We start from the raw sequence: 17,446 nt of genomic DNA, 5'->3' as shown, positions 1-17,446 counted from the left end.
ATAAAAAGATAATGAGTGAGTGAGATGAGATGCTAATGTTAGTTTGGAACTAAATCCCATTTATAGAGTTGTCTAAAGGTAAGGGCGATGTTAATAAAATGAGATAAGGATTGTTAAATAGCAGTTGTGGTCATCTGTGGCCTGGTTTCATACAGCATGTAGGCCTATAAAGCAGCCTACATAGCACCGGGCGGTGCATTTTTGTCCACAACACGGCAAGCCATTCAACTCAAAAGTCAAGTCTCAAAACTCAAAAGCCGCGAATTTGTATGCAGTGGAGGCAGTCATAGGATCCTTCTGTCCAGTCAAACGCCAAATAATTTATGTTCACGCTTCACGCTGCTACTGATACTCAGATCCAGCGGCTCCATCCACTGGCTTTTTTCCTCCTCCCTCCTCAGTGAAACTGACTGCGAAGTAGCTTTGGCACTTAAAGCGCAATCCATCATCTGTTTCCAGCGCTCCATAAACGCAGTGTATATGACGGCACTAACATTGACAGTGTTTTATGTATCACGCGAGGACATAGACCCTCCGACACGCGTGGACGACACAGTAGAACAGACGGGAAGCGCCTACATTAGGTCACTCCGCTTCAACCGCCACCCTGTTACAAAAGGATCATCTATTCCCGATCACCGAGCGAGCTCTGGGTCGACTGTCTCATTTTAGAGGACAGCTCACCAAACTCCCCAGCAATCCCTAAATTCTGTCTGTTAACGATGGTAGTGTTGTTACTGTCGCCAAAGTGAAGCCAATACATTCATGTATTCAAGCTGACCCTCATTTTGTGTTCGTGCTCACTACCTACGCGTCATTCACTCTCTTCTCGACACAAGGGAGCTTTGAATGGGGATGACAGTGCACGTGTGGGACAGGGGGACAGGGGGTGACGGGCGCGCACCCTGGGGGGTAACTGCACCTTCTCTCCCCCTCTTTTCGTCGCTCTGGGCGTTCAGTTATACCCTTGTGAGTGAGACCTCGGTATAAGTCAGTATGATATATTCCTGTAACGTTCAATGTTATGACAGATTTGTGTAATATTTGTTTTGTGGCTGAGGAGCTGATTGTGTGAGGGTGGGAGAGCCACTGAAGCAGATTCATTGCACTGATACTGGGAAAGATCCCATGTGTGCAAAGCATTAATTCATCCACATAATGAACAGACTCATTTCATAAAGACTTAATTTGATTTTGCTGTTATTGCAGCTCTGACATTGAAAAGCTGTCTGGAGATGTTTTCCTAAACACCACGTACGGGAGAGAATGCCATTACTTAATAAATGAGACCTTCTGCTGTGATCTTCAATTCACAACACAGCTAGTTGATTCAATTAATGTCCCCCTCTGCCTTCTGCGGTGTTGCAGTTTAAAAGCAATTCAATACAGGACTCCCTCAATGTCCCATGAAACTGGGCCAGATTGTGGTGTCTCTTTAATTAACGCAATCCTTACTGTATTGAAACAGCCGGCCGTATAATTATTTTTCTGCTCCTGGTAAGACTTCATTTAAGTTTCTCTTTTTAATAACTTTTCATGAGTGTGTAATATCAGAGCAAGTCACTTTCCTTGTTGATATGCGGATGAAATTATTTGCTTAACGGCATTTGTTTTATTGGAAATTGAAAGATGCTTTCCACTGTAACAGCCAGCTCTGGGGAGACTGGAATACGACCCTTCACTCATGCAATTTCAGTTACTGCAGTTAAGTGATTACATACTGTATTTATTCAAAGAGCACATTGTGTGTGGACTCTAAAAAATCATCATTTAACTGTGCCAATAAATTTGACCTAAATGATCTGGTCACAAAAGAACAACGTTCGTACCTGTTTGCCAATTCCAAACACCAGCATGAATCAATCAATCAATCAATCAAGAAAACATTCTATCAGTCATTAAATAAAGCAGACTTCTGTTTCACCAATATCTACTCTGGTGTTTTAACGTGGGTGTTGTCTGGTAACCTTAACCTTCTGTATTGTACAAAAGCTAACAGTGTTGGCAAACCATGGTGGTCGCGCCCCTCTGCTCAGGAGCTGAAATTAAGGCGGCGAGTTCTCTACGGGCACAACCAGCACATCCTCAGCTCCCTGCACGATGGGAGCCAAAAACTCCATCACTACATCGGGGAGCGTGGTTTTTAATTGATAGTTGGGACGGAAGTAACAAAAATTGCTTGCTGTAAATGATAAATGTCAGTCGAGCTGATTATCAGAGCAACACTGTTTCAAATAAAATGTTAGTCAAGTTTATCAACTGACGATTTATCACTCTATTTTTCAATTCACATACATTTTCATCACCTTCATTTTTGTCAGTTAATTTTTGTGACTTCCACCCTTGAGGCTACTTTCTCTAAATGATAAATGGCAGTTTTGTGTTGTGATTGTGAATCATGAATGATGAATGAAAATGATGAAACACGGCTCTGTTTTCATCATATCACAACTGTTTTAACTAAATCGGCTTTAAGTTAATCAAATCACTTGATAATTTATCACTCTATTTTTCAATTCACCTCCATTTTCATCAGTTAACTTGTCTTACTTCCACTTGTCATATACCTCTGGTTGTTAGAATTTCTACCGTTCTGGTATGATGCTCACAGCTGCACAATAATACGGATAACTATCGCACTTACAGCTTTATGGGTTTGTCTGTTGGCCTTACACACACTGTATGTGTTCATGTGTTCACTGTCTACATACATTGCACATCGCACTAAAGAACTCAATATTGCACTACACCACAGCCGTCTATGCTGCTGCACATGCTGTTGCACAAGCACTTTAAGATTGTTTCCACTCAGGACTGATCACCCATTACACACTCTATACTCCTACTCTTATACCTCTATATTTATATTTCTACAGCTCTGTACATTCTATTTATGCACATGTACATAATATTCCCCTATACATCTCCCTACAGAACCCCTATATCTACCTTTATTGTTCTTTTATTATATTATTATTGTTATTTAACTGCTACTCTTGCAAGTTGAGCTGGCCCCGAGCCCAAGAATTTCATTGCTGATAATGATGTCTACAATTGTTATCTAGTAAATGACAATAAAACTTGAAACTTGATTATATGAAATGCTTTGTGGGGTAATGCATCTGCATTATGAATAAATTTTAATGTAAATAATGGTGGAAAATGTGTAATTGCATGTAATAACTGTCCTCCATGTGTTTAACCTCTCATTCAATGATCTCATTCTACCTGTATATTTAATGTTTTTACTTAATCCACCAGAAACTTCATCAATTTCAATGTGTGACCAAGTTTTTTGCAGTCTGAAAAGAAACATTGTTTATGAATGTGAAACAGGATTGTTTTAAATTACTTCAAATAAATTTGCATTTTTTAGACTGCAACACCATCTGCTGGATGAGAAGGAACTGTTTAGGACAGAGTACAGAGTACATTCATGTTTTATTACTCACCCTGAAGAGTTACAGATGCCCCTTTTGGCCACAAGATGGCACCAAAAGCATTCCTTTTTTCTCAACACCATTGTCCCGCTGAAAATCTCATTTTCTCTAAGAAAATCAGCTTAATTGCTCCAGATGTCAAATTTGTTACTTGAAAGGTAAACACTTGCCACATTTACTACTTACTCTGGGTTAACTTAAGTAGAAGCTACCTTTACCTCGCTTTGTAGTACAGGTCCCAGGTCCCTTCTAAAGCCAAAGAAATAAACAGGGACAGATTGTGTTTGCGAGCATTTGGACACGAATAAAAACTCAATATCTGATTTATGCATAGGTTCTGTTCACTTGAACCTGATCAGTTTACTGAGCCCAATGTGGCTGTAGTCCGTAGTACAGTGTTGTAACTTGGTGGGCTGTTGAGAGCAGCATGGTCTTTCTGTAGGTACATTGGTTTGCTGTGTATGTTACTACCAGAACTGAAAGAAAGTGTAGAAAAGGAACACAAACACAATATGCAATCAAATTTAGATTTTTAATGAAAAAGTTCAATTGGTCCAAAAGGCAGAGAAGTCACTCGTATTTTCACACTGTTAAAGTGAAAGGACAGAACAAGTACAAAACAAATGAACGTGAAGTGGAAACAAAGGTACAATTAACTGCACTGAATTTATGCCAGTTCTTCCTCCCCCTCTTCCTCAAATTCACCCTCCTCTTCTGCAGTGGCATCCTGGTACTGCTGGTATTCAGACACCAGGTCGTTCATGTTGCTCTCTGCCTCGGTGAACTCCATCTCATCCATGCCCTCTCCTGTGTACCAGTGCAGGAAAGCCTTACGTCGAAACATGGCGGTGAACTGCTCAGAGATGCGCTTAAACAGCTCCTGAATGGCCGTGCTGTTTCCGATGAAGGTGGCGGCCATCTTAAGGCCGCGAGGGGGGATGTCACAGACAGCGGTCTTCACGTTATTAGGAATCCATTCCACAAAGTAACTGCTGTTCTTGTTCTGCACATTCAGCATCTGCTCATCCACCTCCTTCATGGACATACGCCCCCGGAAGACGGCGGCCACGGTGAGGTAGCGGCCGTGGCGAGGGTCACAGGCAGCCATCATGTTCTTGGCGTCAAACATTTGCTGGGTAAGTTCGGGCACAGTGAGGGCGCGGTACTGCTGGCTGCCTCTGCTGGTAAGGGGGGCAAAACCAGGCATGAAGAAATGCAGACGAGGGAAAGGCACCATATTCACGGCCAGCTTGCGGAGGTCAGCGTTGAGCTGGCCAGGAAAACGCAGGCATGTGGTGACACCACTCATTGTTGCAGACACAAGATGGTTGAGGTCCCCATATGTTGGAGTGGTAAGTTTGAGTGTGCGGAAGCAGATATCATACAGAGCTTCATTGTCAATACAGTATGTTTCATCTGTGTTCTCCACCAATTGGTGAACAGACAGAGTGGCATTGTAGGGCTCAACCACAGTGTCAGACACTTTGGGTGAGGGCACCACGCTGAAGGTGTTCATTATGCGGTCAGGATACTCCTCGCGGATCTTGCTGATCAGGAGTGTGCCCATGCCGGAACCAGTGCCACCACCCAGGGAGTGGGTGAGCTGGAAGCCCTGCAGGCAGTCACAGCTTTCAGCCTCTTTACGCACCACATCCAGAACAGAGTCCACCAGCTCTGCTCCTTCTGTGTAATGGCCTTTAGCCCAGTTGTTTCCAGCACCACTCTGCCCTAGAGACACACAGCACTGTTAGCGCTTAAGTAATACAGTTCAGAGGATCATGTCAATGTTAAACATGCTGCCACATCCCCATTTAAAGCACAGGAAAAATTAACACTCACCAAATACAAAATTGTCTGGTCTGAAGACCTGGCCAAAGGGTCCAGATCTCACAGAATCCATGGTGCCAGGCTCAAGATCCACAAGCACAGCACGAGGGACATACTTTCCACCTGTACCAACGTATCACAGTATGACTTAGCGGTTTTTCCCTACCAAATCATTTGGTAATTCGTAGACATACAGACAAAATGCACACACCCGTAGCCTCATTATAGTACACATTGATCCGTTCCAGCTGGAGGTCGCTGTCGCCGTGGTATGTGCCCGTGGGATCGATTCCATGCTCATCGCTGATCACCTCCCAGAACTGCAACAGAAAAGATGACGATGGAAAAAAACGCTATACGTCAAAACGGTAGCGTCCTAATGCATAGTTGTCGAATCGAAACGAATCCATTTGTTAAATAACGAGCCTTGCGACTATTTCAATGCGTTCAGAACTTTTCCAAATTCATTTTAGCAATTTACACAAACCCCAGATTGACTACTTCGACAATTACAAATATTTTGCAGCGTTTAAGGATAACAGTCACAGGAGCCCGCCTAAGTTTCAGGGGCCACGTTAGCAAGCGAACTACTCGAATAAGTAAGAATAAACCAGACCGCTAATTAGCCGTTTTAAGCCGCAATAACATTCTCAAATACAAGGTTCGACATGGAGACAGACATTAGCTCATTGTTGATAAATTAGGTGTTTTAAAAGCAACCAAAAATTTAGTTAGACGTTACTTAAGATTTCTGTTTCACTGAAGCAAAGAGGTAACGGACCTTCGTTAACCAAATTACCCAAGTTATGCTAGCTAAAGTTGCCGAATTACCGTTGGGTTGCCAGTGGCAACCAGCAAGTTACAACGGCTCACCTAGCAAACACAGTTCGACAAAGTCTTTGCGAAATACGGCCATGCAAATATTTCATTCTCCAATAAAGCTTGGCACAAACCTGGTCACTGCACTGACTAACTTGCAGAGAAGGTCTATTAATATCCAAAAGTTTACACCCATGGTAACGTCAATTAACCAAAGGTTATGTTAGCCCGAGTTACCGTTGGGTTGCCAATGGAAACCACGGGGTTATAACATTATCCCAGCCAACTGTCCCTAGACAAGTACAATGCTGTAACTTTTTAGTCAAAAGACGAACAGTTGATATTGAGTACAAACCTTGGCACCAATTTGGTTACCGCATTGTCCAGCTTGCAGATGAACAATCTCTCTCATGATGAAAAGAATGCCTAAACAGAAAACACCGTTAAAATCACCGTGCCTCTCACTGCAGATAAACGCTGCAAGACGAAACCAAGGTGAGCAGGGGACTTTTAAACCGTCGCAACAATAGTCTTCAAACACAAATGGTTTAAAGGACCGTCAGTCAAGATTTTACTGCTTTTTTATTGGTGTATTGAAACAAGCCCACATGATGTCTCAGCTTTCGATTGGATGCACTCTGTTATAGTCCGTTTCCTATGGTGACAGAGCGGCAACTAAAACAGTTGCTGATTAAACTTTGAGACCCTTTGTATTCTGGTAACCAGACGCTTTGTGGGTCAGCCTGTATTACTGAAAACAGGTTATATTTATTAGGGGTACAAACACATGTTGCCACGTATTTGGAACAGTCGATATGTCAAGGCAAATTGCGCATTTGCTGTTGCGCACTTCTCGTGTCATTCTTTACAACGGCAGTTTAATATATTCACGTGGAAAGTGCTCACAACTCCCTTAACTGTTCAGAATCATCAAAGCTTTTATGCATTTTCAAGTCAGAAAGGCCGCTTTGTCATGCAAACTGAGGATAAAAACGAAAACGGATAAAAATATTTGTAACTCTCACTGGCCTTTTATAATTTGAAGGCAGATCTTATGGTTACAGCTCTACATGCCCATGCATTTGTTTAAAGTAGCCTGTTGCTACCGCAACTCCATTTGCAGCGATTGTCAGTCATTGTCTGGCTATTCATCGCCGATTCAGAGAGTGGAATGTTGAAATATCACTGGAGTGGAGAATAAAAGAACAAGGCATTGGATACATCATTTGGGCAGTAGATGGTAAAAGTAGAAGTACTTTTGCTAAAATAAGTTATTCTAGGTAGAGTTAAAATATTACTCCTAAACATACTTAAGTGTAAAATAGTCACTCACTTACACTTTACAAAAATGGTTGTCAGTTTAACTCTACTTAGAGTACTTTTTTTTTTTTTTTAGCAAGAGTACTTCTATTTTTACTTTTGCCATCTCTGCATTTGGGGGAGTCATGCAGATCTACTCTGAAATTCTTGTGTAGCTCAGTGGAACGCTGAGGACAGTGAACAGCTCTCTTACATTTCAGTGTAGGGACTCACTGAGGCAAAAACAGTGCCCAGTGTGATAGTATTATGCACCAAGAGCAGGTAAAGGAACAGGTTGTACTGTTGAAGAGAGTGTGCCTCTGCTGCAGGGGGTGTGTGTCCTGGCTGCAGTGGATTTCCCCAGGGAAGACGTCTACCCTTAAAAAGTCATGCATTGACTGGCTTGGAAGGAAGCCTGTGACTACATGAACTTCTCATATTTTAAACAGTGTTGTTATTTAAGAACGCAGACTGGTTACACAGCACAGAAGTTTTGGGACCAAAATTGATTTTTGTGCTCTTGTTCTTAAAGAGGCTCATTCTAGTAGCTTTTTGACTGCTTTCTCAGTGTTTCTGGAGTTGTCTTGGGCTGAAAATACCTATAGAACATTTGTCATATCAGGATTGTCATGAGGGCAGTTTGAAGACCTCTTTAGGGTGTGCCTTCCTGGTGCAGAGCAGAGTGCTTACTCTAAGCTGAAAAGCAGTGCTCCATTTTGGTCTTCCCTCCTCTTGTTCTAATGATCTCTTGTTACAATGCTCAGAAAGGCCTGTATGATGACCCCTGTGAGAAAGACAAGATAACTACATCCCAGTAAGAGAATATGAGAAATTCACACCTCTCACACATTCACATGTCATTGTCTTCTTTCACAGTCATCATCTTTAAGGCACAAAAATATTGTACCTGTATAAAACTCCTGCACACACACACACACACACACACACACACACTTCATAAAGGTCTAGTTGACTGAAGCTTGTTGTACTTCTGATTGTTTGTGTGCAGTGCAGTGCCGGTTGACTGAAGCTGTGTGTTTAAGAGTTTGGTAATGTTCATGTTGATGTGTCAGGTTTCTCTGTGGCAGAAGGGAGACGTGAGATGTGACAGATGAATTATTCAGACACAGTGAGCAGTGTCGGCCCCACAGGGGATGGAAGAGTGTCTAAAAGCAGACACAGGACTGGCTGAACTGGGGTAAATGGGAATGGGATGAGATTAAGAGGGGAGAATAAGCCTCCACGACATGAGGGTGGGATTGGGGGAGGGGCAGGCAGAGGGGATGTTAATGTTATTAAAGGAGTTATGTGTCAGCTGTTGTCAAACACGCAGTCGCAGAATACAGCACTGATCAAACACACAGTCGCAGAATACAGCACTGATCAAACACGCAGTCACAGAATACAGCACTGATAAAACACGCAGTCACAGAATACAGCACTGATCAAACACGCAGTCACAGAATACAGCACTGATCAAACACGCAGTCACAGAATACAGCACTGATCAAACACGCAGTCACAGAATACAGCACTGATCAAACACGCAGTCACAGAATACAGCACTGATCAAACACGCAGTCACAGAATACAGCACTGATCAAACAAACAGTCGCAGAATACAGCACTGATCAAACACGCAGTCACAGAATACAGCACTGATCAAACACGCAGTCACAGAATACAGCACTGATCAAACACGCAGTCACAGAATACAGCACTGATCAAACACGCAGTCACAGAATACAGCACTGATCAAACACGCAGTCACAGAATACAGCACTGATCAAACACGCAGTCACAGAATACAGCACTGATAAAACACGCAGTCACAGAATACAGCACTGATCAAACACGCAGTCACAGAATACAGCACTGATCAAACACGCAGTCACAGAATACAGCACTGATCAAACACGCAGTCACAGAATACAGCACTGATCAAACACGCAGTCACAGAATACAGCACTGATCAAACACGCAGTCGCAGAATACAGCACTGATCAAACACGCAGTCACAGAATACAGCTGGAATACACTGGTGATTTATAGGTTTTGTATAAGAGCCTTATAAACACCTCTGGTAACCTTTGACTTGTCAGCAATTGATGTTTAGACCATATGATAAAATATTTTGACAAATGCTTCCGGGTTTTGTTTATCAATGCTTTTTTTCTCTTGGTGTTTGCAGTCTCAGTATGTCTATTTAAATAAATGCAGTCATGTGTTTACTTTCCGTAAAAATGTTTTTTTCTGAACTTTCCTTTTACCGAGGCAACAGCCTTTAGCAAATATCTGGAGTTTACTGTTGGCAGAATGAGTTGACCCAGAGTTGACCCCAAGCCACGGTGTGCCTCTACTCCTTTCCCTACTGTGATCTCATTCCACCAGTTATCTGTGTCAGTATGGCATTGGCATCAGCATGGTGTTAACATCTGTGATTACACAGACAATACACAGTTCCTCACCTGTGGTTTCTGATGACTTAGTCTGATGAGAGAAGGGATAGAGAGAGGGAGGGGAGAGAGAGAGAGAGAGAGAGAGGAAGGGGAGAGAGGGAGAGAGAAAGAAAAATTGGAGAATTGGCCATTGGCTCCACAGAGTAAGCCTGTAGCAAGACACTGGGTTATTTTCGACTCTGACCTTCATTTTAAATCTTGTTGGGATTGTTACCAGACATTCGTCTTTCACTTCAGAATCATTAAAACATCGTTAACAATGGCTGATACAAAGCAGCTGTGAAAAGCTTTTGTCTTTAGCCACTTTCAGCACTGCCCCATGCACTTTACTGAGCTGCTTAAATAGAATGAATTAAAACACAGTAAATCCAGTGCTGACAAACTGTAACCTGTGCAGATTGCTCCAGACAGAATTTAAACTACACTGGAATAGAAGCATTAGGCTTGTGCTTAATAAGACAGAATTTAAACTACACTGGAATAGAAGCATTAGGCTTGTGCTTAATAAGACAGAATTTAAACTACACTGGAATAGAAGAATTAGGCTCGTGCTTAATAAGACAGAATTTAAACTACACTGGAATAGAAGAATTAGGCTTGTGCTTAGTAAGACAGAATTTAAACTACACTGGAATAGAAGCATTAGGCTTGTGCTTATCCATCCATCCATCCATTTTCTCCCGCTTATCCGGGACCGGGTCGCGGTGGCAGCAGGCTGAGGAGGGTCGCCCAGACATCCCTTTCCCCGGCTACATCCACCAGCTCCTCCTGGGGGATCCCAAGGCGTTCCCAGGCCAGCCGAGATATATATTTCTCCCAACGTGTCCTGGGTCTTCCCCGGGGTCTCCTCCCAGTTGGTCGCGCCCGGAACACCTCCATAGGGAGGCGCCCAGGAGGCATCCTGACGAGATGCCCGAACCACCTCAACTGACTCCTTTCAATGCGGAGGAGCAGCGGCTCTACTCCAAGCTCCTCCCGGGTGTCCGAGCTCCTCACCCTATCCCTAAGGGTGCGCCCAGCCACCCTGCGGAGGAAGCTCATTTCCGCCGCTTGTATCCGCGATCTCATTCTTTCGGTCACTACCCAGAGTTCGTGACCATAGGTGAGGGTTGGAACAAAGATCGACTGGTAAATTGAGAGCCTTGCCTTCTGACTCAGCTCCTTCTTCACCACGACGGTCCGGTACAACGACCGCATGACTGCCGCCGCCGCCCCGATCCGTCTGTCGATCTCCCGCTCCATTTTACCCTCACTCGTGAACAAGACCCCAAGATACTTGAACTCCTCCACCTGAGGCAGGAACTCAGTCCCAACTCGGAGGGGGCAAGCCACCTTTTTCCGGCTTGTGCTTAATAAGACAGAATTTAAACTACACTGGAATAGAAGAATTAGGCTCGTGCTTAATAAGACAGAATTTAAACTACACTGGAATAGAAGAATTAGGCTCGTGCTTAATAAGACAGAATTTAAACTACACTGGAATAGAAGAATTAGGCTCGTGCTTAATAAGACAGAATTTAAACTACACTGGAATAGAAGCATTAGGCTTGTGCTTAATAAGACAGAATTTAAACTACACTGGAATAGAAGCATTAGGCTTGTGCTTAATAAGACAGAATTTAAACTACACTGGAATAGAAGCATTAGGCTTGTGCTTAATAAGACAGAATTTAAACTACACTGGAATAGAAGCATTAGGCTTGTGCTTAATAAGACAGAATTTAAACTACACTGGAATAGAAGCATTAGGCTTGTGCTTAATAAGACAGAATTTAAACTACACTGGAATAGAAGAATTAGGCTTGCGCTTAATAAGACAGAATTTAAACTACACTGGAATAGAAGAATTAGGCTTGTGCTTAATAAGACAGAATTTAAACTACACTGGAATAGAAGAATTAGGCTCGTGCTTAATAAGACAGAATTTAAACTACACTGGAATAGAAGAATTAGGCTCGTGCTTAATAAGACAGAATTTAAACCACACTGGAATAGAAGAATTAGGCTCGTGCTTAATAAGACAGAATTTAAACTACACTGGAATGGAGGCATTAGGCTCGTGTTTAATGAGCTAGATCCTTTGCCCAGTGTGTCAGACTTAAAATATTGACTTGATTACAGATGTCCTCATGCTTTTGCACTTTGAATACTTTAATAATTGCCATTCTGTGCCATTGCTGTTGTGAGTTCGATGCTGTTCTGAATAAACATGCTTACATGTTAATACGAGTTGGTTAGCAACAAGCAGAATGGTCAAACTAAAGCAATGACGTTTACAGCATCCTACCTAATGCCCATTGTAACAGGCTGGACACTGTATGGGTGGTGAACACTAGAGGGGGAGAATATGAGGAGTGAATATGGGGGTGAATACGAGGAGTGAATATGCGTAGAGTGAATATGGGGGTGAATATGAGGAGTGTATATGGGGGGATGAAGAGGTGGGGATGAATATGGGGGGTGAATATGGAATCTAATCTTGAGTGGATGGAGAGATTGTCAGACAGCTGCCTCCATGCTGGCATTGTGGGAAAGATGATAAAAAATGGCAAACCTAACCCTGTCCTGCTTTCTGTTAGTTTTTTCAATGTTACAGTCACATCTATAACGCTGTGTCTGCTCTCTGTGTGTGGTTCATTTGCCTTAGCTTTGAATAGATAACTGAGCCCAGCTGCATGGGATAGACCTAAAGATTCTCCTCCTCCTTATCTGTGCTGACTTTTTTCATTTATACAGATCAGCTTTAATGCATATGGTGCATGTACACACACTGTTTTGAATAAATAGCATACATGTGTTAGACATATAGTAGTATATTAGTATTGGTATTGGTAGTATTAGTATACTAGATATTAGTTACATAAAGTCACTGTTATAACACCCTAACACTTTAAAACAACAACAAACAAAAGAGTTTCAGTGTTTGCCATGGGATTTGTTTAGTGGTGTTTGCCATCTGAAGACTGAAAATATATCAGATATATAAACATAGGGGTTACAGAGTTAATGTTACCGTGGAAACACAGACAGGTGGCATGGAGCACAGATCCAGGAGCACTAGGCCTGTTCCTGGTGTTTTAGTTGTCTTTCTGTGAAAGAGAGGAGAGATGGTTTGTGTGAGAGGACTCGTGGGTGTTGGTGTCACCCAGTTCTGCTCTTGTTTTCATTTCCTCTCTGTTAGAGGTGATCCTCAGGAGGGAGACAGCCAGGCTGGAAACCAACCCTCCCTAGAGACTGAAACAACAAAAACAGCTCTATAGAAACCACACAGCTATAGAGGCCTGATGCACACACTGAAGGCCTCTGGTGAGGGACTGCAACAGTGGTAGCAGATATCTGACTCACTTTATCTGACTCACTGTATCCAAAGTGTTGGGAAAAAAATGCTTGCAGTAGAGCCACACATACGCAGGACTTTTACCCCACTGTTACATCAAAAGTATTTGAAAAAAAAAATGTAGATGAAAATGATTTTAACTGAACATTTCTGGGTCGTTGTGACATATGAGAACTAGACAGTAGTCTCTGTTTGAGCAGGGGGATTTAATTCCCTGCCTCTCTCTGAGGCCTCTGAGGCCTAGCACTGATAGGAATGAACCAGGTGGCCTAAGCAAGACTCAGTGAGTGCTCACAGCTATGAGAGAGTAACTGTCACAACTCTACTTTTTCAAAACAACCAGCCTCCCCCAATCAGCGTGTTCCAGGGTTACAGAGGTAGCCAATCAGATCACAGGGAGTTGAGCTCAATTTTGAGCAGGACAAGAAGATGACACAAGAGGCGCCAAAACCTGAGGCACCTGAGGGCCACACCCTTTATATCATAATATTATATATTACACCCACTATTATATTAATTACAATATTAAATATTACACCTGAGGGCCGCACCCTTTATATCATAATATTATATATTACACCCACTATTATATTAATTATAATATTAAATATTACACCTGAGGGCCGCACCCTTTATATCATAATATTATATATTACACCCACTATTATATTAATTACAATATTAAATATTACACCTGAGGGCTGTACCCTTTATATCATAATATTATATATTACACCCACTATTATATTAATTATAATATTAAATATTACACCTGAGGGCCGCACCCTTTATATCATAATATTATATATTACACCCACTATTATATTAATTATAATATTAAATATTACACCTGAGGGCCGTACCCTTTATATCATAATATTATATATTACACCCACTATTATATTAATTATAATATTAAATATTACACCTGAGGGCCGTACCCTTTATATCATAATATTATATATTACACCCACTATTATATTAATTATAATATTAAATATTACACCTGAGGGCCGTACCCTTTATATCATAATATTATATATTACACCCACTATTATATTAATTACAATATTAAATATTACACCTGAGGGCCGTACCCTTTATATCATAATATTATATATTACACCCACTATTATATTAATTACAATATTAAATATTACACCTGAGGGCTGTACCCTTTATATCATAATATTATATATTACACCCACTATTATATTAATTACAATATTAAATATTACACCTGAGGGCCGTACCCTTTATATCATAATATTATATATTACACCCACTATTATATTAATTATAATATTAAATATTACACCTGAGGGCCGTACCCTTTATATCATAATATTATATATTACACCCACTATTATATTAATTACAATATTAAATATTACACCTGAGGGCCGTACCCTTTATATCATAATATTATATATTACACCCACTATTATATTAATTATAATATTAAATATTACACCTGAGGGCTGTACCCTTTATATCATAATATTATATATTACACCCACTATTATATTAATTACAATATTAAATATTACACCTGAGGGCTGTACCCTTTATATCATAATATTATATATTACACCCACTATTATATTACTTATAATATTAAATATTACACCTGAGGGCTGTACCCTTTATATCATAATATTATATATTACACCCACTATTATATTAATTATAATATTAAATATTACACCTGAGGGCCGCACCCTTTATATCATAATATTATATATTACACCCACTATTATATTAATTATAATATTAAATATTACACCTGAGGGCTGTACCCTTTATATCATAATATTATATATTACACCCACTATTATATTAATTATAATATTAAATATTACACCTGAGGGCTGTACCCTTTATATCATAATATTATATATTACACCCACTATTATATTAATTATAATATTAAATATTACACCTGAGGGCTGTACCCTTTATATCATAATATTATATATTACACCCACTATTATATTAATTATAATATTAAATATTACACCTGAGGGCTGTACCCTTTATATCATAATATTATATATTACACCCACTATTATATTAATGATAATATTAAATATTACACCTGAGGGCCGTACCCTTTATATCATAATATTATATATTACACCCACTATTATATTAATTATAATATTAAATATTACACCTGAGGGCTGTACCCTTTATATCATAATATTATATATTACACCCACTATTATATTAATTACAATATTAAATATTACACCTGAGGGCTGTACCCTTTATATCATAATATTATATATTACACCCACTATTATATTAATTACAATATTAAATATTACACCTGAGGGCTGCACCCTTTATATCATAATATTATATATTACACCCACTATTATATTAATTACAATATTAAATATTACACCTGAGGGCCGCACCCTTTATATCATAATATTATATATTACACCCACTATTATATTAATTATAATATTAAATATTACACCTGAGGGCCGTACCCTTTATATCATAATATTATATATTACACCCACTATTATATTAATTACAATATTAAATATTACACCTGAGGGCTGTACCCTTTATATCATAATATTATATATTACACCCACTATTATATTAATTACAATATTAAATATTACACCTGAGGGCTGCACCCTTTATATCATAATATTATATATTACACCCACTATTATATTAATTACAATATTAAATATTACACCTGAGGGCCGCACCCTTTATATCATAATATTATATATTACACCCACTATTATATTAATTACAATATTAAATATTACACCTGAGGGCCGTACCCTTTATATCATAATATTATATATTACACCCACTATTATATTAATTATAATATTAAATATTACACCTGAGGGCCGTACCCTTTATATCATAATATTATATATTACACCCACTATTATATTAATTACAATATTAAATATTACACCTGAGGGCCGTACCCTTTATATCATAATATTATATATTACACCCACTATTATATTAATTATAACATTAAATATTACACCTGAGGGCTGTACCCTTTATATCATAATATTATATATTACACCCACTATTATATTAATTATAATATTAAATATTACACCTGAGGGCTGTACCCTTTATATCATAATATTATATATTACACCCACTATTATATTAATTATAACATTAAATATTACACCTGAGGGCCGTACCCTTTATATCATAATATTATATATTACACCCACTATTATATTAATTACAATATTAAATATTACACCTGAGGGCCGTACCCTTTATATCATAATATTATATATTACACCCACTATTATATTAATTATAATATTAAATATTACACCTGAGGGCCGTACCCTTTATATCATAATATTATATATTACACCCACTAATTATATTAATTATAACATTAAATATTACACCTGAGGGCTGTACCCTTTATATCATAATATTATATATTACACCCACTATTATATTAATTATAACATTAAATATTACACCTGAGGGCTGTACCCTTTATATCATAATATTATATATTACACCCACTATTATATTAATTATAATATTAAATATTACACCTGAGGGCTGTACCCTTTATATCATAATATTATATATTACACCCACTATTATATTAATTATAATATTAAATATTACACCTGAGGGCCGTACCCTTTATATCATAATATTATATATTACACCCACTATTATATTAATTATAATATTAAATATTACACCTGAGAGCCGTACCCTTTATATTATAATATTATATATTACACCCACTATTATATTAATTATAATATATAATATTACACCTGAGGGCTGTACCCTTTATAATATTATTTATTACACCCACTATTATATTAATTAGAATATTAAATATTACACCTGAGGGCTGTACCCTTTATAATATTATATATTACACCCACTATTATATTAATTATAATATTAAATATTACACCTGAGGGCCGTACCCTTTATATCATAATATTATATATTACACCCACTATTATATTAATTACAATATTAAATATTACACCTGAGGGCCGTACCCTTTATATCATAATATTATATATTACACCCACTATTATATTAATTATAATATTAAATATTACACCTGAGGGCTGTACCCTTTATATCATATTATATATTACACCCACTATTATATTAATTATAATATTAAATATTACACCTGAGGGCTGTACCCTTTATAATATTATTTATTACACCCACTATTATATTAATTAGAATATTAAATATTACAC

At 38.8% G+C, this 17,446-nt stretch overlaps 1 protein-coding gene across 10 annotated transcripts; it reads right to left on the bottom strand.

The window, feature by feature from the left end:
- Positions 1-4,107: 4,107 nt before the first annotated feature.
- Positions 4,108-6,504, bottom strand: zgc:55461 (beta-tubulin family protein). 10 transcript variants are annotated; one of them, XM_030775531.1, is made up of 5 exons: positions 6,442-6,498; positions 5,479-5,587; positions 5,280-5,390; positions 4,820-5,168; positions 4,108-4,345 (listed from the first exon to the last, which is right to left on the bottom strand). In XM_030775531.1, the coding sequence occupies exons 1-5, from the start codon at positions 6,496-6,498 to the stop codon at positions 4,108-4,110; spliced, it is 864 nt and encodes a 287-aa protein (XP_030631391.1). The 10 variants fall into 10 exon arrangements, with proteins under 10 accessions (XP_030631391.1, XP_030631399.1, XP_030631415.1 ...); XM_030775539.1 differs by having other exon boundaries at positions 4,108-4,348; positions 4,850-5,168; XM_030775555.1 differs by having other exon boundaries at positions 4,108-4,319; positions 5,046-5,168.
- Positions 6,505-17,446: the final 10,942 nt, after the last annotated feature.

Source organism: Chanos chanos, chromosome 1, assembly GCF_902362185.1.
Source record: "Chanos chanos chromosome 1, fChaCha1.1, whole genome shotgun sequence".
Classification (NCBI taxonomy): Eukaryota; Metazoa; Chordata; class Actinopteri; order Gonorynchiformes; family Chanidae; genus Chanos; species Chanos chanos.
This window is presented reverse-complemented; position numbering and strand designations above follow the sequence as displayed.